The sequence below is a fragment of the Lonchura striata genome, chromosome 2, assembly GCF_046129695.1.
Source record: "Lonchura striata isolate bLonStr1 chromosome 2, bLonStr1.mat, whole genome shotgun sequence".
NCBI lineage: Eukaryota > Metazoa > Chordata > Aves > Passeriformes > Estrildidae > Lonchura > Lonchura striata.
Window position 1 is genome coordinate 114,315,814 of NC_134604.1, and position 25,093 is coordinate 114,340,906.

Here is a 25,093-nt window from a genome sequence, read left to right on the forward strand (position 1 = left end):
AGTGCCAGCCCTGCCCTGCCCAGACCCCAAAATCCCACCCTGGGCATCCCTGGCAGCGCTGCCCAAAGGCTCCTGCAGCTCTGGCAGCCTCGGGGCCGTGCCCATTCCCTGGGCAGTGCCAGCACCTCTGGGGAAGAACCTTTCCCTAAAACCCACCCTAAATCCCTCCTGGCCCAGCTCCAGCTGCTCCCTCAGGTCCTGCCACAGGTCACACAGAGAAGAGATCAGTGTCTGTCCCTCCTCCTCCTCTCTCAAGGAAGGTGTGGACTGGGATGAGGCACATGAGCACTTCCCCAAATGTGCTTGTAGGGCTTAAATCCCCCCTGTGGCATCAGCCAGCAGAGCAGTGCAGGCAGAGCCTCCCTGGAAGTGCCCAAGGCCAGCTGGGATGGGCTCTGAGCAGCCTGGTCTGTGGGAAGCTCTCCCTACCTGTGGCAGGGAGCAGGAACTGTGCTGGTGTGGTTATTTCAGTCCCAGGACTGCTGGGCTACGTCCTCTGAGCTTTATTTGTAGCATCAGCTTCATTACATGGTTGAGATAATAGGAAGATGGTAAAGCTCACGTGTAGCCAGTAGAAGCTAAAGATTTTGCTGTTACAGAGTACTTTAAAAACTTTCTGGCTAATTGCTTATTGTTAAAGCTTACAGATTATTGTTTTAGCTAATTACTAAAAGTACACCTACATTTGTTTCACACAACTCTTGTCTTTTTTCTATTAACAGTACACAATATTTCATTATTAAGCTTAAAACCTTCTACTATCTTACTAATATATTTTCTTGCAGTCTTAAAGTCTATCTTAGCTAAGCCTAAGACTAAAGTTATTGTTTAATGTCTTTGTTTACTATAACATTATAACTTTTTTTTTTTTACTTTCAAACTTTACAGCTACAACTAGTTCTAAGTTTTCTGTTCTTTTTGTTTCTGAGGCCTGTTTTCTCAGCTTTCAAAAAATCTTCTTGCTTTTGCTATTTCCCACAGGAACTAGATTATCTTCAAGGCTCCTTCCAACCCCAACCATTCTGGGATATGAAGATTATGTCAGTACTCCTGTCCCAGCCTAAAATCAGGGAGGTTTCCACCTTCACTAGCATGAGTTAAATCACTCCCAGTACCATGTCTGAAGCATCCCCACACATTTTTTTCCCATGCCTTTTGCTCCTGAAGGAGTGACCATCCCACCAAACCTGTGGTTTCCCATGTAGGTCCCTACCTCATGGGTGACAGAAATGTGATTTTATCCTGAACTGTGAATCTCCCCAATCTAAAACCTTTCTGGGACACACTGACATCACCACAAATGCAATTGTGAAGGCTCTTAACAGCCTGAAAGCATTTTCATTTTGGAGAGAGAAGGATTTATCACCCTGAAGTCACAGCAAGCTCAGTTCCAGGCAGTGCAATACCCAGGACACCCCCAAAGGCCAATTGTGCAAACAATGGGAAGAGAGGAAATGATGCTGGAGTTTGTGCCTTCCCCTCCACGAAGACATGAATGAGAAATTTCAAGGCTGAAGCATTTATTTCTGATAAGCCACTCTCTATTAATTAAACCTAATCACTCTAGCTTGGCTTCTGGTACAGCTGGTAAATTGTTACCAGCTTGCTGATGATGGTGCTTACGAGAAAGAAATCAGGCCACATTTTTATTGGGGTTATCAGAGATTTCCACCCATCACTACCTTGTTCCTGCCTCCACCACAGATCCCTCACATGCCAAGTACCACATTAACTATTTATGGGGTGGCTGTTGCCTGAAGGGGAAGAAATCTCAAAAAAAAAAAATTGTATTGCTAGGTGTTTAACCTTAACACAAAATTAGAAGTGCTCTGCTTTAAAAATTCTGTTAGAACTTTTGGGGAAGATATCTTTATTTACAAAATTTAAAAAGAACTTGTTTACAGAAGAAAAGAGGTTCAATAAGTGCTTTTAACATGGTTTTTCCTCCTACTCAGGCACTGGTGGTGCTTATATAAAACAAGAATGAAATGGTGCAATATTCATTTGCTTCCATTTTTCTGCAAAATACCACATAATTCCTCCTGCCCAGACACACATTACCATAAGGTTTGCAAGTGCACTTGGGGGCCTGACTACATTCACTGCCTGCTCTTGCCAAAATGTAAAGTAAATTGTTTTCATATATATTTTATGTGTTCATAAAAAGCTATACTCTACTTAACATCTGTTATCTGGATTAAGGCTTTTTGTTCAGCTGGCCAAAAAGGAGATGGAAGTCCCTGGAGCATTTGATCCACCACAATCCACAGATGATGGTCATTTGTCAGGATGCTAATATGAAAAAACATCCAATAAAACAAGCAATCAGCCTTTGGACTTAAATAAAACAGCAGAAAGAGGAAGAAATACCCGGCCCTCCTCCATGATGCTCTCCCATTTATTATTTTTGTCTGTGTGGTCTTATGATCATAAATGTTGCCATTACAGTCTCCACGACTTTCTTGCATCTATCACCAAGACCTTCTAGAAAAGGGAAGGCAAAATGCAATTCTTTGGAGGTCCCCTCTGAATTCAGATGCCTGAACTGAAAATGAGCATTGAGCCAGCTCAGAATTGCTGCTACATTTACTAGAACCAGTAATGTCCAGAGTTATTTCCACCCTGCTCTTTTACAAGTCACGTGGTCCCATTTCTCCTCCACCAACACTCTGGATAAATGAAAACCAGACTCATAATCATACATTCAATTTTATTACCTTGCCACTGTGTGAACAGGAAGGCTTCAGAGATTAAATGGCATTTTAGATAAGGAGAGTGAGCAAACCATAACGGCTTCAACAACGGCAATAAAGAGGGAGCATTTAAATAAATGATTGTGGGCAAGAACTATTTCATACAGTCAGAACATAATTGGGCCCATAACATGGCTGATACACTGATGGCCATGAAAATTTAATTACTTATGAGCCACTGAATGAATTATGCAGTCTCTGATCACTGCAGAATAAAGTTTACAGACCAGATCACTGCTGGCACAAGTAAATACAACTACATTGGCTTCCATGGAGCTGCCATCATTTGTTCCAGCAGTGAGCTTGGCTCACCATCACTCCAGCGTGGATCCAGAGTCCCTTGAAGTCAGTGGAAAGCGGCCTTGACTTCAAGAGACTTTGGATCATGTCTGGGGTACTTTGTGTTTTGCCAAGAGCTGAATTAGTCACAGATCCCCATGCACACACACGTGTGTTGTGGTGACACGTAGTGACCCAGAGCTGGGACTGGAAATGCATCCCTAGCAGCAAACACTCTATTTCTGTAACCCAAACCCACATTTGGAGCTGCTCTCCTCATATTTAGAACATTCCTACCCCCTGGTTTGTTTGTAGTTTAAATCCTTAGAGAATGTTGTTCCATCACCCCCTCAAATCTCTCAGTAGCTGCCTGAAAACTGAAACTATTTTGGATGAAGCTTCATCAGAAAAGATATGGTTATAAATGAACATCTTCTTGCCCTGCACCAGCTGTTTGTTCCCTAAGCCTAACTGTGAACACAATATTCCCAAGAAAGCTCTCCTCTGGCACAAGTTACACAGGAGAAGGATGGTGAAGGACAAGGTCACACATTTTTATGGCTGGCTGGTAGAAGAAAGTTGCTGAGCTTGCTCTTCTCAATCTGGACATCAAATTTTATCCTCAAATGCTGTCCAGCCTTAGAGAGGACCCATCTGAGCAATGCAGTGGCTCCAGTCACCACTTAACTACAAAAATCCAATGGAAGCTCAACAAATTGATAGTGAGGCCCTGGCACAGGGTGCCCAGAGCAGCTGTGGCTGCCCCTGCATCCCTGGCAGTGCCCAAGGCCAGGTTGGACACTGGGCTTGGAGCAGCCTGGGACAGTGGGAGGTGTCCCTGCCCAGGAGGGTGGGAACTAAATGATCTGCAAGGCCCCTGGAAGAGATAAAAGATCTCACACCCACCACCCCTCAGGTAGCATCAAATGTATTAAAAATGCCTGATTTTGTATTAAAATGTATTAAAAATGCTTAACCGTGATCTCACCGAACTAAAACTCAGCTTTGACACCTCAAAAGGACACCCCCAGCTTTGATCTGCTGGGTCACCCTTGATGTTTTGCTCTTCTGTGCCACAACTTCCCAGCTATGAAGAGGAGTGGCAGTAAATCACCTTGGCTGCCTTAATGAAGCACTAAAAACCTCCTGTTCCAAAGGGCAGCAAAAGCAAAACCAGGCAGAGCTGCTGTTTTTTAGCAGCTGTATTCAGGTATGAGCTGACTCTTTGGTAATGGTGGTGTCACAATGCAGGTTTAAAAATAGACACTTTCAGAATATGAAAGTCTGCAGACAAGCTTGTGAAATACCAGCTCAGTCACTGACCATGGATTAGCAGTGAAGTCTAAGTTCAAATTCCAGCTGAAAAGCCAAATTTAGAGCTGTAAAATGTAATGTTTAAACAAACCTGTATCTGACACCAACTGATCATCATTAAACAGAATTAGAATTGGCTGAATTTCTTCTGGGTTAGCATGAAACTACTGGAAGTTTAAAGCTTTTTGTTGGTTTTGGGTATTTTTGGTTTTTTTTTTTTGGTTTCTTGGTTGGTGGGGGGGTTTGTCACAATCTTGATAATGGGCTCATTATGGGGGTTGTAAAATTTCATTGCAGCTCATTCGTCTCTTGAACAAAATGAAGCTAATTTTTCCAGTGGAAACAGCCTGGTCCTGATGATCCTTCCCTCTGTGCCAGAGAAAAGGTTCAGCTGGCTTTTTGGATCCGTTTTACAGCCTCTTTGCAAAGCCAGGATGCTGCAGAGAAAGGGGAACCATGGAGCCAAGAATTTGGCCTCTGGATTTCAGTGACATTAACACCCAGAAAGAATTCCTGGGAAGGACAACTTCCATGAGGGAAGCTGGAGCCGTTCCTCACAGTCTGGGGCTTGTCTGCACATGCAAATAAACACATCTGGAATAAGAGGAGCCATAAATTCAGAGTGTGAGAGTGCTAAAATGGAGAGAGTCATGTGGCAATGTGGTTATTTCTTTTTTATTTCTGCTGGGATTGCTCAGTGAAGCTGAGGCAGGGAAAGACACCCAAATTCCACTTCCCCAACATCCATAGGCACTGCCACTGTGTTGCTGGGACCTGTTAAATGATTGTGCTGGAATAATTCCATGTGAATAGGAGTTCTCACTTTGCTGTGGAAGTGGGGAATGGAAGAAGTCTATCAGGGAATAAACTCAGCTTGATTATTTCCTCTCACAGGGAAAGATTTGCCTGGGTTTGTGAGGTTTGTACAAATAAAATTCCCTGGGTAAAGCCATCAGTGTTTCATTAATGGGCATTTCACAGCTGAGTAAACTCCTTTCCAACCTATCAGAAGGCTCAACCATTTCTGGGTTTCAAGACATTGGTTTGGAGTGGTTGTTCTGGCTTTTAAACACTCTGGTTGCAGGAGAAAGAATCAGCTGTCATATTCACCCAGGAATATGTAAAAAAAAAAAAAAAAAAATGGATTTAGGACAATTTTCTAGAAATAAAGCACAACTTCCCTTATACTTAGGGGCAGTTGATTTGGAGTGGAATGCAAGTCTCACTTCTGAAGTACTCCAGACTGAGGGAGGACATTTATTTCACCCCCTCTTCCTTGTCTGTCTTTTGGAAAGCATTTTCCTTATTTTTTCAGCCATAAACTGTCATATTTTACACTCAAATCTGCAGTTGTAGAGATGCTTCATGTTCATGCAGAGCTCATGGGGCTCTCTGTTGCTGTTCACTGCTTTTTCAGGGCACCTGGGGTGCAGAACAGCTCTGAATCCATGGAAAGGAGAAGAGGGGCGAGGGATGGAAGAAGGAATTGGGAATTTTATTAGGAATTACACACTGACCTTCCCCAGAGACCTGATGGTGCTGCACTGGAACCAGAGTGGTTCTGTCACACAAATATCAGCTGGACACACTTTGGGAAGCCAGCATTCCCTAAAACCCGTGTTCCTCACAGGAAAGCAGCTGTTTGTCTGCAGCTTTCCACTGGCAAACAATCCAGACTTACAGAAAGCACTTTTCAGAGGCACTTGTGGTGTACAGTGTTGTTCCTGACCTTTTTCTGCCATCAGGGTAGCATTTAGGATTTTTTTTTTATGAAAATAACCATCTGGGGTTTTTTTTTCAATAACTGGCAAGATCGGTCATTTAGCGTGAATCACCTAATTCATCCCAGATTTTGGACTTTGGTATTTATTTTGAGATATTTCTTATTTTGGAGCACAGCAAAGGGTACATTTCTCAGACCATTTTACCCATTTCATCCCATAAAGAATGAATAACAATTACCTAACTTGAAGATTGTTGCTTAACCACAGTTGTTAAGTGAAATCATACTCTCCTCATGGTTCAAGTATACATCTTTGCAGCAAAGGAAAGAGAAATAAATTATGATCCTAACCAACATTGGATAATTCGATGCTTAATATGGGCAGGAGAAGGGAAAAAACCATTGAAAATGGTCTATAGGAGTGAACAGTTTGTACTGCAAAAGCCAGTAATGAGTCCTGGAGCCATCTGACCTCAGTTAAGTCCTTTTTAATGTATAAAAACTCAACATTTTAGTCAGAGGTTGGTGTGTTCCCAAAGGAAAGTAGATATCCAGGGAGGGTGGCCAAGGAAAACTTAATATGGCTGCACCCAATGGACACTTTCTTCTGCATGAAAATCATCAGAGCATCTCCACAGTGCAGGATCTCAGCACCAAGAAACCTCCACGAGCTGCTTTTGATTCCCTCAGAGCCTGTCAGACACCTGGATTTCAGCTGGAGCTTTGGGAGTGCCAGGAATTGCTCCATTGTGCTGCTGGCCCTGAGGATGCTGATTTTGGGCAGAGCAGAACAGACAGGTAGAGCAGGGATGGCAATAATTGTTGGCAAGATGTTTTCTGTACTCATATTTCCCTAAACACTTTCCTCCTCCCAGTGTGATTAGTGTCAGCCATCACATCATGGTTTGTGTGGATAAATGATTTCAGGGAATGGTAAAGAAATGAAATCATCAATTCTGTGATCTGGTGAGGGGCACAGCCAGCACTGAGGAATTTAAAACTTCAGGGTCTAAAGAAAGCAGTGGAATCCCATTGCCCTGTGTGTACAAGAGAATGAATATGCCTAAAAACATTTACTAAAAAGTCAAATGTTGGGAGGAGATGCAAAAAGTCCCTTCCCTCTGTGCCCTGTGCTGACACAGGACAAAGCAGCCCCGAATGGGAATTTGTGACATCCTGGAAATGCTCCTGTCAGGCCACAGAGGTACAGGATGTCCAAGCAGAACCTTTGGCACTGAAAGGGCTCTGGTAATCTCATATTTGCAGAGAGTTTCTGTGAGCAGCCAAGGCAGGGGAAGATTCCTTTATTCACATAATCCCAGCACCAGGAGGGCGAGCAGGACACAGTCAAGCAGGAAAATAACAATGGATAAGCAAGAGCTGGAGCACACACTGAGCTTTTTCAAAATCCTCCCCATCATGGATTTGTCAGAGTCATCACAGAGTCTTACCTGTTCCCTCAGGAGCTCAGGCTGTCATCAGGCTGACACTGAGCAAACACATTCTCAAGGCATCAGGAACATTTGCTCAAACACAGGACTGGCATTCACTTTTCCCAGGGCTTTGAGTCATCTCAGCAAATCTGAGAGTTGATTTTTGGTTTATTTTTTTGTTTTAACCTGGCATCCTATGGAAGTAGCAAATATTCGGTCACATGGATGTGTGTAAGTGTGTTTGGGTTTTTTTTCCTCTCTGTTTTCCCATCCCCTCCCCCAGTATATTTTACACTTAATGGCTATTTTCCCTCCTAGTTCTTGTCAGAAAATTAGAGAACCATGTTTTACTGGAGACCACTCTGTTCCCCTGTCAAATCCTTGGCTTCCCACAGGCCCGGTCATCCCTTTGGGAGATGAAGTGAAACATTAGTGAGGCATGGTGGATTTTGACTCTGGCACACTCATCTTCTGCAAGGAAGCAACAGAAGTGAAATCATGCTTATTCAATCACCTGCCTACAGAGAAAAAAATAAAAATTAAAAAAAAAAAGAAAAAAAAAAGAAAAGAAAAGAAAAAGAGAACAATGAATTATTGAAGCCAAAGCCAAAGCAAATAATTCAGAAACAGTCAATGAGGTGAAGTAAGTTCTCATTCATTTGTAGGCTGTAAAGTCCAAACAATAAAGCTACTCTAAAAATGTTCTGTTCACTGATAGCTCATAAATAAAAGAAACGTAAGTATGTCATATTCCTCAGTAAATTTTTAAAAAGCAAATGACTGGTTTTTTAAAAAGCCTGACTTTTTAATAGTGTCTGGAACGGAGGCTTTACTTTTTAGACACATTCATGCTCTGCACACACAGGGCAATGGGATTCCACTGCTTTCTTTAGACCCAGAGATTTTAAATTCAGATTCAACACTCCTTACTCATGGGTGAGGCAGCTTTGGGATGCTCACCAAAGTTTTGCTTTTGGCTCCCCATCCCATTCCTTCTCAGGCAAGGCAAGTCCCCAGAGATGAGCTGCCACAAGCAACAAGAGGTGGTGCTTTGCTGCTGGCTCCTATCAGATCCATGTGTTCTGACATTTTCCCACTGCTGCTGATCATCCTTCCCCACTGCTGCCCTGCTGGGCTTGAAAAGGGCAGTGGATGTTACACCTGCACAACAGCAGGAGGGAAAACATCAGCTCATTCCAGAGCAAGGCTGCTTTCTCAAGCTGAAGTCAATAAATGTTAATTTTATGTATGTATATAACACTGATGCATAGTCTCTCACTGGCTAATGAAGATTAGTCTTGATTTTGCAAAAGGTTTCCAGTGGTTTCATAGAATTAACAACATTGGAAGAGACCTTAAAATCATCCAGTCCCCTCATCACCCAGCCCCACCAGCATCACCCCAAACCCTGTCCCCAAGGCCACATCCAGACTCCTCCTGAGCACTCCCACAGACAGTGACTCCAAACCTCCCTGGGAGTTCATGCCAAGGTCTGACCACTGTTTCTCTGACTTTTTTTCAATATCCAGTCTGAACCTCCCCTGGAGGAGTTTAAGGTCTTTTCCTCTCATTCCTTCCCTTGGGACACATCAGCAGAGCCCAGCCCCCCGTCACTGCCCCTCCTGTCAGGAGTTGTAGAGAAACTTTATTCTTTTTTTCTATAAAGAAACAGCTCTTCCTTCTCCCTTCCCTTCCCTTCCCTTCCCTTCCCTTCCCTTCCCTTCCCTTCCCTTCCCTTCCCTTCCCTTCCCTTCCCTTCCCTTCCCTTCCCTCTCTCCTCTCTTGTCCTTATAGAGTCAAAATCCCAGAGAAAAAAATTTTTGTAGTTATTTTTTTTTTTTTTTTCCAAAGCTTTTGCTTTAAGGTGCTTTTTCCTTCCAAGATAATCTGATGACTGGAACACAGTGACTGAGCTTTGGGATTGGTGTACAAAGGGATCAGGTCACCATCAGATGTTTCTGGAGAAGAACCAGCTCATTTGCTATTGATGAAGTTGTTTTATAGTCAATACACAGCTGTGACAATTATTTTAGGAATTATCTGTGTCCTTATCTGGATAAAAAAAATAATAGAGATGCTCATTTGGTTATCAAAACATGGGTATTAGGGCTTGGCAAATGAAGAGTTAAGACACCTGTGCACTTTCATCCCAAAGTATCTTTAAGTTGTAGGACACAAACCTCAGATCCATGAAGTGACTGCAAAAATTCTTGGAGCACGCACAATTTATGTGTGTGATGAAACAAGAAATCAGGAAAAGTGGCAGAAAGTTTGAAATGAACAATCCATCATTTAAACATTTACATCCTCTCTATAGGGCTGCAAACCTCTGCTACCACCCAGCATAAAACAACCTGGAAATTCTTTCCACAAATGCCAGGCAGACCCTGCCTACAGTGGGTGGAGAGAGCTTGCTCACTCTGTAGTGGGTAGAGGAACTCTGTGGATTAAGTGAAGTTTATCTTTTCAAACAAGCACCTGGATCTTGCACAGAGAAGCTGTGGCTGCCCCTGGATCCCTGGATGAGTCCAAGGCCAGCTTGGATGGGGCTTGGAGCAACCTGGTCCAGTGGGAGATGATCAATTCCAATCCAAACCATTCCATGATTCTATGATTCTATGTATGTTTTCCCCCACAGGAGAGCTAAAAAATGTACATCAATGAGAAATTGTAAGTGCCTCATGCCCCTCCTCACCACCACCATCCTGCCCCACTCACAGACACCCCACAGGCCCCTGCAGTGTGTGCTCCTTTCATCCTGACATCCATGCCTGGTGAGCTGAGCTCTGTGCTCAGCTTGCTGGATTTATTTGCTTTATAGAACATTGTATGGCAGACTGCAGCACTGCATTCCACCAGGTCACACCGTGCCAGGAAGCTCAGCACAGTACTGGTGAAAAAAAAATAAGTGCAATGATGCCAGAAGTCACAGAATCACAGAAGGCTCGGGGTTGAAAAGGACCTTAAAGATCATCTGGTTCCAACCCCCATCCTCTCATCACTGTCAGCCTTGGTGGCTCTCTGGCCAGACCCATTTAAAACAGCTTTTCCTTGCAAAGCTTTAGAGGAGCAGAATCTCTAGAACTCAGAGAGCTGCCAGAGTGATATGAGTCAGAAATAATTTCAAATTCCCATTAAAAAAGCCTCTGTACCAGAGATGCTACGTGGACACCAGTGCTACCTGGTTTGTCACCTGTCCTCTGGCCACTGCAGTGACCTGCAGAATTCCCAGGGCTCTGTGCCAGAGCCAAATGCCTCCTTCAAGCACTCGGCTCTTTCAACATCTCCGGGGTATTTCACCCTCTCCCCGTGCCACAAAGAGATCAGGAACTGCTCAAATTAAATTCATTTATTAATGGAATGGTTTTAGTAGACCAAAATTGATTTGGATGAAAGGAATGCTTGTCCTTTATGGCTGCCAGAAAAAGTAAATATTGTCTACAGACATTACACAGCTTTCTTTTAACCAAAATTAAATACGGTCCGGAGCAAAGCAAGCAATCTGTAGAATTGTATTGTTATGCTGCTGTTACAAACTATTTACATTGGATAAAAACCAGGTGTCTCAAAGCCAGCTATAACCCTAGCTGATTACTGTTGTGATCCTGTGTGTGTCTTGCCCTCATCTCCCCTTTTTGCTATCAGATATAAATCAGGCATTAGCAAGGTTAAAAAAAGTGAGTGATCCTAAAACCATCACAGAACAAGCAGCAGAGACAGAGAGCGAGTGTCCCTCCCCACCACCCAGCACTGCTCTGTCACATTCCTTCGAGATTTAAGAAGGAGTTTAACCCCTCCCTGAAGCTCTTCCCACATCCAACCTTCTGTCTCTTCAATCAACTTACTTTCAGTGCCAGGAATCCCCAGGCAGGTGATCCCTGGTAGGAGAATATACATTTTAAAGATACGTATTTCAAAGGAGCACATTTTCCTCTAGCAGTGCTGTGTGCTGTCCCTGCATGTTCACAGTAAAACCACGTCAAATAAATATTTGAGGGAAGCAGCACAGTGAGTCCAGTTTCACTTTCCAAACGGAAAGTGGCGTGTCTGCTTTCAGTGGTGGCATCAGGCAGAGGTTGAACACAAACCCAATTTTGCTAAGTCATGATCGGGAACAAAGAAATCCTGCCTAGTTACAAAATACTTGATTAACAACTCAGCCAAAGGGGTCGATTTACTGTACACCAAAGCTGTTTGCTGAAATAGGACTGAAAAGGAAACAATCCTGGAAAGGGCTTCACTTCTGGTTTCACAGCAGACACACAGCACAGAAAGTGTGTTCTTTTTCAGTTTGCAGAAAAAGGATTATTCAGGATAGTTTGTCCATCCAATCAAACATTACTCTGCTGTAACAACATCGTTCTCAGTTCCCTCTCTCTTTGGTCCTCCTGCCTGTATTTCTCCTCCAGCTTTTGCTTTTCAGAGTCCATACTGTAAAAAGTAGAATCTGTGCTTCTCCTGATCTTCTCAAACTGACTGAAATCCGCCACATACTTTCCATTTGGAGAGAGGGAAACCACAGGCACGAACTCATAGCCCCAGTGGATCTCCTCGGGGACGTAGGAAGTCCTGCTCTGGCAGACAGCACTAGTGGACTCCACCGTGGCATTCAGGAGCACCACGAGCTCAAAGTCCTTCTCCTTGAGGTTTTGAGGTGTGAGGTCTCTCAGAGGGCTGCTTTCATCCAAAATGTGGTAGAAGGTTAAAGGCAAAATAAGAAATGGACTCTCCGAAGAGGAGTCAACGTTGAATTTTACACTGGCTTGGTTCAGCAGAATCCTCTCCCCTTCTTTGGTTTCGTAGGTCTGAAGAAGTTTCCCAGAGAGTTGACACTGTATCAGGAGGCTCTTCCTCATGTTTGCCACTCTGATCACCAGGCAAAGCTCCCCGTTGTGTTTGGTGATGACAGCACAGTGGCTGAATTTAATCGTCTCTGCCCTTTTTTTCGGCCTGGCGATCTTGGCCAGGAAGGTACCTGTGATGAAGATCTCAATCAGGGTGGTGATGACCAGCTGGGCCACAAGCAAGAAAATGGCATGGGGACACTCCTCGGTGATGAAACGAAATCCATAGCCAATGGTTGTCTGGGACTCCAGGGAGAAGAGGAACGCCCCAGTCAGGGAATCCACATTCTTCACGCACGGCTCCCGCTTTGGGGAGAACTTGTTCATCTCCAAGTCGCCGTGAAGGAAGGCGATGGCGTAGTAGATCACCCCAAAGAGGAACCAGGTCATGACAAAAGTAGCAGCAAACAGGGTGAGTTTGTACCTCCACTTCATGTCTATGACTGTGGTCCACAGGTCCTGCAGGTAGAGCAGGTAGATGCCATCCACTTTGTCTATCCTGACGTTGCTGTGGCCGCTCTTGGACATGACGCGGGGTTTGTGCGCCTTGAGCATGGCGCTGTCGATGCCGCCGTTGACCAGGGGCACGCGGGACATGTTGATCTTCGTGGGCTCCATCCTCACTGCTTCAGTCCTGGGGAGAGAAGAAAAGAAAGCTTAAAGAAGCCAGAGCCAACTCTGAGGAGTATTTGAAAATGTTGATGGAGAGAAGCACAAGCATCATCAAAACACAGCAGCAGTGAATGAAAACAGCTGGAATATAAAGTTACCACCGTACAGTATCTGACATCACAAATAATTTGATATTCTTTTTTTTTTTTTTTCCAGGAAAAAAAAAAAGTCATTCTTTGATTCTGGTGCCTGCCAAGTACAGAGAAGTAGGTTTCTTTTATGATAGCATGCAAAAGAAATTTGTCAAAGCTGAAATTTTATATCAGTACTTTATTTCTGTAAGAGGCATTAAATATTTTTTTTTCCTTACGTTTCTCTAGAGAAGAGGCTCTTTTTGATTAGTGAGCAGGTTTTCTTTAATGCCCTGAAGAGAGACATCTGATCAGAATTAAAGTCGCTGGGTTCAGAACGCAGATCCAGCTCACCACCTCTGTCCCTTCCTGCGACAGAGGCAGAATGAGCCAGACCAGCTTTCACTGGGAACAATTAACTTCCACAAGTGATTTACTCAGTCGGATCTGGCTCTTTGTGACGGACCTACAACCAACTTAGAGGGAAACAAAGCAGACCTGAGCACATCAAAGGCGAGGTCTGCAATATTTACACCTGGGTGCAACACTCTGAAGCTGTCTGCACTGGACAGCACTCCCACATTTTAAGCTGTCTGAGGAGGGGGAAAAATAATTTAAAAAAGAAAGTAATTCACAAAGTCAGCATTCTAAATGTGGGCCCTGACCTGTGCGACCCCAGCAATCATTGGAGGACCCAACTCCTGGATTTGTTTACTGGGCACCAGCCTGGATGGAGAGGGAGAGTGCGGGCACCCAGGGCTGGGCAGAGCCCCGGGGTGAGGCAGAGCCCTGCCCGTGCCAGCTGGAGGAGGCACGGAGCAGCACCCGGCTCACAGGACCAGACAGATTACGTAGAGCAAGGACAGTGCATGTTATAGTCGTTCCCAACAACAAAACTTCCTGCTGACAAAAGCAACAAAGAAAAAAAACATCCCATGCATCCTTTGTGCTTTGGCAGGTCTCACAAAAAGGCATTGTTTTGTCCCATTGTTTTCCTCAAAAAAGAGCCTCCAAGTCAGTGATTAGTTTTCGCCAACTGCTGGAAAAAAAAAAAAAAAAAGAAAAGGGGAAAAAAAAAAATTAATGTCTTCCTTATAGCTACTTAAAAGAATTTTGCAGGAAGTACAAGATATATTTGTGGGACACACATGTGCCAGCCCAGGACATCAGCATAATTGCTCACTGAAGTACCTTTCCTGTTATGTCAATTAAGGAGAATTCTTGTTTGTGACTGTACTCATCACACTGTTGCAGGTTTTCTGGGAAAGGGTAATTGAACTTAGCCCTTATTAACAACTGTAGCTCATTCCAGTTTTGGTTTAATCACCAACATTTCTCTTCCACAGCTCTGAATCATTGCCACAGATATATATTTATGTAAGAAAGGTGTGCATCATGATCCCAGTAGGAGATTCCTTATGTGACAGTCAAATCAACACACAGTGCGCAGCATGTCCGGATAATAAACAGGAAAAAACCTTCAAGTGATCTGGAAAAGAACAACGGGAGGAAATGTGGGGGCTGGGGAGGACTGTACATGCAACTGCTCTTCAGGCCAACCCAAACCCAGCACTGCTGCCAGGGGGAGGTAAATCTGAAGGGAGAGCTGTCAGCAAGTGCACGTTCCTTAGGGAAGAGGCTCCATTCCCCCACACCAAGCCTCTCCCTGCACAGGACATGGATTTAGAATGTGCCTAAAGTCTGTCCTGAAATCGGCACACCTCTCCCTCTCCCTTCCCCTTAGACTTGCACACTGTCAGAACGAGTTTCTGGAAGTATTTGGGATCTCTGCTCCAGTGTTGGAGGCACATCCCCATCCCACCCCCTGCTCAGCCCACCTGGACAGGAGCTCCTGAGAACAATTCCCAGGGCTGACAGCTCCTCCTGCCTTGGAGGTGACAGGGATGGGGACAGCCAAGGCTCCACCTTCCCTCAGAGCTGCAGCTGGTGGGTTTGGGCTGGAGGGGCAGGGACGGGGCTTGCAGGGTGTCTGAAGGTCAGAGTGACCTGTCCAAGGTCAGGGATGGCCCAAGGGCACTCAGCTCTCCACACTCACCATGGCTCTGCCACAGCCAGGAGACCCCAGATCCTGCAGCAGGGAGGGATGTGTGGGACAGGTGTGTGTGAGATGCATTGGGAATAACAACAGAATCATGGAATAGTTTGGGTTGGAATGGAAGTTAAAACCATCCAGTGCCACCCCTGCCATGGGCAAAAACACATTCCACTGTCTCAGGTTGCTCCGAGCCTCTGGTCAACCTGTCCATGGACACTTCCAGGGATCCAGGCAACAGCTTCCCTGGAAAACCAATGCCAGGGCCTGCCCAGCCTCCCAGGGGTCTGGTAAGAGTCCTTGCCCTTGCTCTGCTCTGCCCTGGAATTTGTTGTTCCCTGTCCAAGAGCCCCAAATGAACAGAATCCTGAAACTCCAGCAGCCTCCCACATTTCCAGACCTGCTGAAGGACAGCACCACGGACACGACACCAAAATGCCACGGCAGAAGAATTGCCCCCAAAAGATGGGAATTTTCAAGGAGTTTTCAAGGCATGGTCTCTTCGCTGGGCTGCACCAAGAGAGAGAGGGGCAGCTGTAAAATTTGCCATTTCAGGTTTTAAGCTGAGAAGTGAAGCTTTGGTGCAGCCCTGGACAAGTCTGGCACACTCCAGGCTGCTCCAGCTCACAGCCAAGGCTGTTCCTCACTGTCCATCTCCCCTGTCCCATGTGTCATATTGATCCCCGCATGTGGCAGGGCAGGAAATTTTGGAGTCCGCCATAGGTGAAAGAGGCTTTTTCAGAGCTCCCTCATCATCTTCTGTGTCCTCCCTTGATTTGTGACAAAGTTACTCAGCTTTACAGCCACTTCCTGAAATGGATCCCAGCCAAATCCTGGTGCTTTTTTTGGTGGCAGGGTATTTTTTGTGTTGATTTGCTTCCTTTTTTTTTTTTTTTTTTTTTCTCTCACATCACTCTTTCCTGTGTGATCCTGAATTCCTCTAGTGCTCTTTTCCTCCCCAGGGAAATTCCTCTTGGTTTCCTTTCCTTGCAGAAATACTTCCCTTCTCTGCCACAGTGACATGGGAAGAGAGGATCTGTCACGCTGCCTCTGCTCCCCTCCCTTATCACTGGCAGCAGACAGCAGCAATCACTTGGGGGAAGAAACTCTGATGAAACCACCAGTAGAAAAAAGAAAAAAAGGGCTTCAGATGAGTATTCTCTCCTACCTCCACTTCCCCACTTCTTCCTGAGTGAAGTGACCACTATAATATCCCAAAATGGATTATTTATGGATGTCTGTGCATGTAAAAAAACACATTATAGCACCTGTATTGCTATTTCCCATCTTATAGAGGCACCTCACACTCTCTGCCCTGACAATCAACCCCAGCACCTCAGCCAAAACGCTTTGGTTTGTTTGGTTTATGCTCACTCTAAATCCCAAAGCACATCTACCACAGTAAGTTAACATGAGCAAAAAAGCCTAAATAATAAGAGTAATATACATTTTTAAATTAAAAGAACAACTTTTGTCTGTTCCCTGATTTTACACTGATAACTTACTTTTAATTGTTGTAAATCAAAGTGGAGCTGCAAATAAAACTGAGCTGAAGCAGAGTTAAGGCAACACACCTCAAGAGGGAAGAAAATGAAATTGTCTCAGGTTTGTCTAGCATTCTAATGCCCTCTAAATTACCTCCTTTCTTCACCAGCCCTTTTGGAGCAGCCAAAGGAGACTCCAAGTTCAGCGCAGACGAAGTCAATAAAACACAGAGCTACATACCAAAGCAGCAAGCATGAATACCTTGCCATCAAGGTAATTCCAGCAGCCAGGGATCGAAGCAGCACATTGCCACTGCTTCCAGGGAGCACATTAGCAGGGAGCCAGGGCCAGCCTGCACACACACAAAAATGCTCCTCTTGCATGGAGCCAGCTTTGCTTGTGCAAGATCTCTCTTGGCAGACACAAGTGATTAAAAGCCTACAGGAGCATGACTTGTTTCGAAGGGCCTCAGCTGTTTTCCTTTTTTTTTTTGCTTTTTTCCCCCAGTCAGATGTGGCTTTGCCACTGGAGCAAATCCTCACGCATGCTTCGCTGCCACTCCGATACGGGGGCAGAACTTGAGCTGTTTTTTCAAGCAGCACAAAAAAACCATTAGCAGGCTTGGCAAGGAAAAAAAAAAAAAGAAAAGCCAGGGTTGAGGAAAGAAAACACTGAGGAGGGCTGCATAATCTTCAGATCTTTCCTAGGTCTGATGTGGTTCAGTAGGTTACAAAAGTGCCTCCTGAATTCTCAGTGCTCTGCGTAGCATGAACATCCTCTTCCCTCTGGGCTGTGCACCAGGTTATGCTGTGCAACTGTCAACCAGCAAAATCCTCCTCAGTGGCTGAGCTGTGGAATTCCTAGGAGTGGAGGGAGGGAAGGAGAGGCTGGAAAAGGGTGCTTTGCCTCCGGCACAGCCACACAGCTGGACACTGCTACCCCGGGCTCCAAAAGGAGCCCTTCACTCACTAGGGAGTGGTGACAGGCAAGCTTGAAAAGCTGAACTCACACATTTTTGGCTTTTATCACAAAAAGACTGAGGCATGAGAACCGTAAATACACCCTCAAGTCAAAAACAGCTCCCAAATTTGTGCCTTCAGCTGCCACCTTAGAGCCACCCATCACACAGAGCAGCCCTGGCAGTGGTCACTCTTCCCAGTTTGGGAGTGGTCACTCTCCCCAGTTTGGGTGCCAGGAGCAGGTGGAAGCAGAGTTACATCGTGGGACAGCACAGGGAGGGCTGAGGGGAGCACTGGTAAAGCCAGAGATGGTTTTTACATCCCTCACAGCAGGGCCAGGGCAAAAACCATTCACAGAGCAGTGGTAAGGAAGCAAAAACCCAAATCCACCTGTCTCTACCTGCTGGGCATGGAAGATGAATGAAAGCTGGAGAAGTCTCATGTGTGTTGTTTCTGAGGGAGATTTGTCCAGGAATGTTGTTGTTCCCCAGGACAGGGTGCAAGGCTTTGCAGTAATTATGGATTTACACAGAGGAGCCTTTGAACGACACTGATGCAAAGAAATAGAAAAACAACCAAAAAGGCAAAATGGAGACAAAAGATGACTCAAAGCTTATTCAATTAATGGAGAAGCTCCCAGTGATTCCCAAAGCCTCCTAGGGGAGAAAAAACACATCCTGCAAGGGTGTGAGCAGTTAACACACTGCAAGTGAGCATCCACCCTCCCAAAATCCTGCCCTCCAGCCTCTGGGCTCTGGGGATGAGCAGGGGCCTGGGCATGCACATCCTTCAAGTACACAAAAGTGTTCTTTCAGGCAGAAATTAATACTCTCTCCACATCATGAAACTCCCCTTTTTGTGCTCAGCAATATGGCTTATGCACAGCTGGGAGAAAAAAAAAAAAAAAAAAAAAAAAAAAAAAAAAAAAAAAAAACCAACCAAAAACAGAAAGGTTCCCCAGAAACCTGTCATGCTTTTAAATTTTTTTTTTTTATGGATGGCTTTTCATCAGCAGCGCAGTACAAAACACTTTAGAATGCCTCCCTGGCTGGCACATTGTTGCTCCAAAATCTTTTCAAACACTGGGAGAACACAGCTAAACATTTAGAACCTGCCCGTGCTGTGATGCTCTTCCCACCCACAAACCCTTTCCTCATTCTTGCTGTGCAAACCATCGCTGGCTCTTTCCACACAGACAAGTCTGAACAGACTCCTGGGATCTTGCCCTCTCTGTTTCTGGGAAGTTGGGTGCCAGGGCTGTTCTGCAAGGCTGAAAGGGACATTTACTGTTGCATTTTGCTTATCGAGCTCTCACCCTGCACTTCCACTTTGAGTTCCATCTCCAGCTGCTGTGGGAACATCCAACATCTCAGCACAGAGAAGGAGCTAAGCTGGGGCAGAGCAGGACTGGTGTCCTATCCCAGTTGAGCTTAGCAGCCACTACAAAGCCAGGACTAAACTTTCAGACAGATCAATGCCAACTGTTGCCCTGTTTTGCAGTCACAGCCACTATTTCTTCACTCTTCCCTTCCAAGATAACCTTGGGGACTTCCAACAACTAAATCCAGTGATTCTTCCTCCCTGGAGGTATTTCTCTTTACCCCAAGGGGTACCTCACTATCCTGCTTTCCCTCATTTTGTTTTGTACCCCATTCCTCTCCCCTTTCCACTCCCTGAATCAAAAGCTCCAAACCAAGAGTGCTTACCCCACCTCAAGAGAAGTGTGTAGCAGACTGCATCATGCTTTATGCTCAGCAAAAGTCTCCCTGTAGGTTCACACCACCTCTTCCTAACCTCTCCATCACATCAGAGAGTCATGGAATCACCTCCAGAAGGGTTTGGTTGGAAGGGACCTTAAAAGTCATCTCATTCCAGCCCCCTGCCACAGGCAGTAACAACTCTGTTTTCTGTGGTTTCAAACTTTGCAAAGCTTCATTTAGTGCAAGGTGTCCTCTCCCCATCTTCCCAGCTCCTCATCAGTCACAAATGTGGGAACAAAGCCTCAGACTCAAGGAGGAGTCTCAGCTTCACCTCCAAGGATCAGATTTGGGAACCCAAGTGGCAGCAGCCGCACGGTTTGGGGAGCAGGAGGGAGGTGGAGAAGGAGAGCAGGGGATGTGCTGGGAGAAGATTGAAGACAAGCCAAGGAATGCCTCATTTTTTGGCTCTTCCTGCTTGAACAGAAGATCAATTAATCCATGAGGTGCTTTGTTGCATGCCTGAACTCAGAGCTCCTGGGCATCCAGCAGGGTGAGGGTCAGGGATGGAGACACCTGTACACATTCCAGCACGAAACAGGAGCTGGGCAGGGATTTTCTGCAGAATCCTTTTTCACTCAGTCAACTCAGGCCTAGCTAAGTCCTTCCTAAGTACTTAATTCCTTTTTTTGGGAACGGGCTGCTCTGGCTGCTGGGAGAGTGTTTTCACACAGCTCCTGCTGCCTTCCCCATCCCAGAGTGGGGACAGGCCACCTCTCTGGAGCACAGCTCCCAGGGAAAAGGCACCCAGAGAGGCTGGTGCTGCCTTTTTTTGTCTGATTCCAGAGCTGGGCTCAAGGTGGGTGAGTTATTTGCCCCAAAAGCATGTTTTGCCTTGATTTCTGCCTCTTTGGATACTGCCTGGTATAAATTACCTGGCTGAAATCCTCCTGTATGAATTTATGTGCCAAGAGTTTCATGGTTTTGTACCCAAATCAGGGGTGTCCGTGTTTCCTCTCAGTATTCTGGTCACAGCGTGGCAGCTTCAATAGGCAGATAGAAAATAATAATTAGTCTAAAGCCATTTACTGCTGAAGTTATGTTGGACAAAGTTCAAGGGGAAGGGAATTCCCTCCCAGGTCAGCAGGAGAACAAAGGGATTGGACTGGAGTGCTGCAAGGAAAACTCCATAGGAGCCTTCCAGTTGCTAAAGGGGGCTGGAGAGGGACTTTTCACAAGGACAGGAAAGGGGGAATGGCCTCAAGCTGAAGGAGGGCAGGGTTAGATGTGAGGAAAGAATTGTTCTTGGACAGGTGGGGAGTGCCCAGAGCAGCTGGGGCTGCCCCTGGATCCCTGGCAGTGCCCAAGGCCAGGCTGGACACTGGGGCTGGAGCAGCCTGGGACAGTGGGAGGTGTCCCTGCCATGTCAGGGGGTGGGATGAGATGGTTTTAAGGTCCCTTCCAACCCAAACCATTCCATGATTCCATGATAAGCTTGCTGGGACTGTCATTCCCTGCTCACCACAGGCTGGCTGTGTGCTTGCTTTCCTTCCTTCACAGGAGATAAAGGACAGCACCTTGTTTTAAACCTCCCAGTACTCACCCATCACTTCATCACTTTGAATAATAGCAATAACAATAATAAAGTCAAACTCAGAGCAACTGATTTGCCAGTCTGCAGCTGGTTTGAAATTTGCTGCATCTGTTTCAAAGCTGAAGAGGGGTTAGTGGAACAGAAAACTGCTCTGCTTTCTTTTCTTCTTTGCTTGCCTTTTCCCTCCAAATTCATTTCTTGGCCTAATAAAAATCTGGGTTTGTTTAAAAACAAGCAAGCAAACAAACCCAAAAACAGACACTTCCTCTGGATTTTTAATTTCAGTTGTCAGCAGGTGGCTGAAAATGAAGAGCAGCGTGCCAAGCCATGGCAGGGAGAAAAGTTAGCGCTTTGCTGGTCGTTCAAAAATTTGGATAAAACAGCTGCAGGCTGCCTTCCCCAGGGCTGTGCTTCTCCCTGACTCTCAGCTGAGGCAGGGAAGACATTTATCAAGCAGCAGTGGGGCATTTCAGACCAGGCAGAGCAGACAATTTACAATGGGTTTTTCCCCTCTTTATTTTTTCACGCCAGGTCCCCTGGCGCCCCAAACCCACCATCAGACCCCGGGTTGCAGCAGCCCAAGAGCATCATCTCCTACCTGTATCCCACCCCTACCAGGAAAGGAACCCATCCTGGGGCTCAGCAGCTCTCTTTTTAATTACAGTGTGTGGTGCCAGCTGGTTGCTGTATGTCCCAGTCAAGTTGGGGTTTGTTTTTAATTAGTCACCGAGCACCAGGGCGCTCTCAGAGCTGGGTGGAGGTGTGGCCATGGGGGTGAGGCTCCCTGCAGGCTGCTGGGGCAGAGTTTTTGCTCTGCTTTCTCCCCACCAACCACATTTCCAGTAAATCACAGCTCTCCTTTAGCCCATGCCACGAGCTCATTAAGAATTGCTTTCATACCCTGTGAGTAGCCCACAAATATTATGCACACAGTCTCTGCAGAGATAAACCTGCTCATCATTTTCCGTTCTCTGTGCAGCCACTAAATCTCAACACTGAAATGTCAGGCTATTAGAAGAGTTTTCCACCAAAAAAAAAAAATTAATTCCTGTGCCTTTTAAATATCTAAAAACCTTAATAGTATTGAAAGTAATGGTAGGGTGCAAAAGGCCATGAAGCTGGTAAGGGAAAAAAAAAATCATTTTATTTAAAGGTCTGTATACTAGTAACCTTTTTTTTCATCTATTCCTAATGTGGACCAAAATCAAATCTAACTGGGGAAACAGCACACCTTCACCCAGCAGGCAGGTGGATGCTGTTACTGGAGTAAAGTTTTTCCTATAAAAAAAAATCCTGGAACCTTTAAACCTGTTTGTTGTAGCTGATCTGTGCTGCCTTATGTAGGCAGAGCAGTGATAAATACAGAGTAGCCTGCTAAATAATCCAAATTTTTGTCATCTCTGCATGGCCAGGACACAGCAGTGAATTTGCAGGGATGTTTGCCATCGTACAAAACACGTTTCCAAGAAAGAAGGATGGGTTTGTCAGGGTTTCATCTTAAAACTTGTTGCAAGCTGATTTTCTCAGGAAGTTATTTGGTTATGAAGAATAGCCCTGCCTGTGTGAACAAGTTCACATCGTGGAAAATGTTTTCAAAAAGAGACTCTTCTCTCATGCTGACAAAATGCAGCCCGTGGGACAAAGTACCCACTTCTCTCCCCCAATCCTAAATGATTTTTACATTGGATGTAAAAATTGGACACCTTTCTCTCCTAGGCAAAGCACAGATGATGTTACTGGCACATGTAACTGACTTATTTTTTGATAATTAATTGCTTTACAGTGAGTTACAGCAATTGTGGACAATATTCTCTTTGAGGGGCACATCTTCAAAAATGTTCATTCTTACCCCATTTTCTCTGCACTACAAAGATTTCAAATTGCATAAAGTACCCATTTCCCTGGATTGTCAAGGTCTGATAAATGGAGAAAAAGCTCTGCTTCATCTCAAACAAATGTTTGGAAGCTACTTCACCTAAACAAAACTTATAATTTTTAAATTCTGGAAAGAAAAATTCTGTAGCATCCAATAGATTCAGGATGGGATATTGCACAGGCAAACATTTATGTGCGCTTACATAGAAGTCAGTGATTTATTAAAATACTTTACTGAAATATTTTTATTAAAATTTTAAAGTATTTATTAAATATTATTCTTTATATTTTAGAAGTATTTATTAAAGTACTTTTTAATTAAAATATCATTCCATGGTATGTGAGCTCAGCTGGTTGGTGTCTGGTGCTAAAAACACCAAGGTTGGAGGCCATTACCTTAAAAATTGGGTTTGATGTCCTTGTGGGACCTTGTGGGACCCAGAAGATTCTGTGATTCTGTGATTCCCAATTCTATAAAGCACAAGCAGTTGCAAACCTAAAACACTGATGTGGGACATTCTGCCCTATCTAAAGTCACTTGTGGATCCATCTTCTTCCACACACATCCCCTTTGGGCCATTATTTCATTGAATAATATCTCTAGATCTTGGAACAAAATAATTTCCTCAAATGCCCAGCCTTGGACACATCCACAGGGACCAGGAACCACCTGGGGCTGTGCTCTCAGAGCCAAGTCCTTTGCAAAAAACATCTCCCAAAGCTGTGCTGGGCTCACCCTGGGGCTCACACACCCTGTCCCCATCCCTGTCCCACTCCTGTCCCAACCCTGCTGCCCCTCACCAGCACCCAGAGGGGCCAGAAGTGGTCATGGGGGTCACTAAACCACCAAAATTCTGGGCTGATGTACAAACCAGGGCCTTTCACCTGCTTCCCTGAGGTGGTCAGGCGAGAATTAAAGATATCAGTGACACTTCCCCATTGGTGTAGGGTTACTTACCCTCAGTGCAGCCCAAAAGTTTTGTTTCAGAGCAGCTTTCTCTTTTTTTTTTTTTTTTTTAATTTAATTTTCCTCCTGACCAATCCATGGATGTGGTTAATTTAAGGTTTAAAAGGCTTTTGCTCACACATACACACACACCCATATATGTTTTCCACTGAAGTCTGTGTTTTTTCCTAGACCCACCCAAATTCCAGTACATAGCTCACTCGTGTGCCAAGCTTCCCTACTCTCCTTGCAATGAGTGGAAAAATGCTCTTTTTTCCACTCCTGCACATTTTAGCAGGGGAACCACGTGGAGGAGAAGGGAGAATTTAGTTATACCTGTGTTTTCAAAGCAGAAATAGGAAAGAACCTCAGTGTTCTCTGTGGGAATGCTTTCTTCCTAAGGTTTATGAGGTTCTGAGCCCCTGTGCTTGCTTGGCACTCAGCAGGAATTGTGGAGTGCCAAGGAGATATAAAAATTAATAAATGCAAAGCAAAAGTAGCTGCTGGTTGGTAAAACTCCATTCTGTTCATATGGAGTACTTCACACACCTGAATGTTTTGGTATTTTAGGTGAGGGCTGAGAGAAAATCAAAGATTAATGGTGAGAAACATTGGGGAGTTTAGAGTGGAAATGGCTTCAGTTGTGTCCTTTAATGGGGTATTTTGGGCTACCAGCAAATTCATGGAATCCCAGAATGATTTGGGTGGGAAGAGACCTTAAAGATCATGGCAAGGACACCTTCCACTACTCCAGGTTGCTCCAAATCTTGTCCAGCTTGGATTTGAACTTGGGCAAAGCTGGTGGACCAAGGGCTGTAACAACACACGAGCTCCATCCAAAGCCTTTTCCATTTCCCTGGCCTCCATGGGGATTCTCTGATGCCTGATTAAGCCTGGTCCCCCTTGATTTCCTCTTCTCAGGAAAGGCATTAATAAATCCTCTCTGACTTACAGAGCTCCCTGTTTTCCTGGAGCTTGTTGGAACATAATTTCTGAAGCCTCTGTTCACCTGCCAAGCCAAGCTGAAATTAGCCCACGGATTTAAAGATGTGGGCTGGTTTGTATCCCTTCACTCTTAGGTGATGGAAATTAAAATTGGCCAGGTTAATTATTTATCCTTTCCATCAGCAACATGCTAACATTGCACAGAAGCTTATTGTCACTCATGTATCTGTAAAAATTGGAATTAAAATTGGTATTTTTTTAAAGAAGAAGCTGTTTCCTGAGTTTCTTGACTGGGAGGTTACACAGCCCTGCTCTGTTGTGTCCTCCAGATAAACTCCCAAGGAATCAGAGGGAAAAGAATCTTTATTTTCCTCATGGCTTTCCCAAATTGCTTGATCCCTGCCAATTTCCATGACACAGACCCCTCAGTCAGCTGCAGAGACTGTGGCT

At 45.0% G+C, this 25,093-nt stretch overlaps 1 protein-coding gene across 3 annotated transcripts; it reads right to left on the minus strand.

Annotated features, from left to right (window-relative positions):
- Positions 1 to 11,833: 11,833 nt before the first annotated feature.
- KCNJ15 (potassium inwardly rectifying channel subfamily J member 15) lies at positions 11,834 to 17,011 on the minus strand. Of its 3 annotated transcripts, none has more exons than XM_077790906.1 (2): positions 16,889 to 17,011; positions 11,834 to 12,980 (listed from the first exon to the last, which is right to left on the minus strand). In XM_077790906.1, exons 1-2 carry the CDS (start codon positions 17,008 to 17,010, stop codon positions 11,834 to 11,836), a joined length of 1,269 nt encoding a protein of 422 aa, XP_077647032.1. In that variant the 5' UTR covers position 17,011. The 3 variants fall into 3 exon arrangements, with proteins under 3 accessions (XP_077647032.1, XP_031362214.2, XP_077647033.1); XM_031506354.2 differs by having other exon boundaries at positions 16,868 to 17,011; XM_077790907.1 differs by lacking the exon at positions 16,889 to 17,011 and adding an exon at positions 13,329 to 13,459.
- Between the last annotated feature and the right edge of the window lie 8,082 nt (positions 17,012 to 25,093).

Bases quoted from the DNA above. Each gene is read 5' to 3' on its own strand.
- KCNJ15 (XM_031506354.2), bottom strand. From the start codon at position 17,010: ATGCAAGAGGAGCATTTTTGTGTGTGTGCAGGCTGGCCCTGGCTCCCT. The intron at 12,981-16,867 runs GTATGTAGCTCT...TTCTCTCCCCAG, and splicing joins TATTCATGCTTGCTGCTTTG to GACTGAAGCAGTGAGGATGG.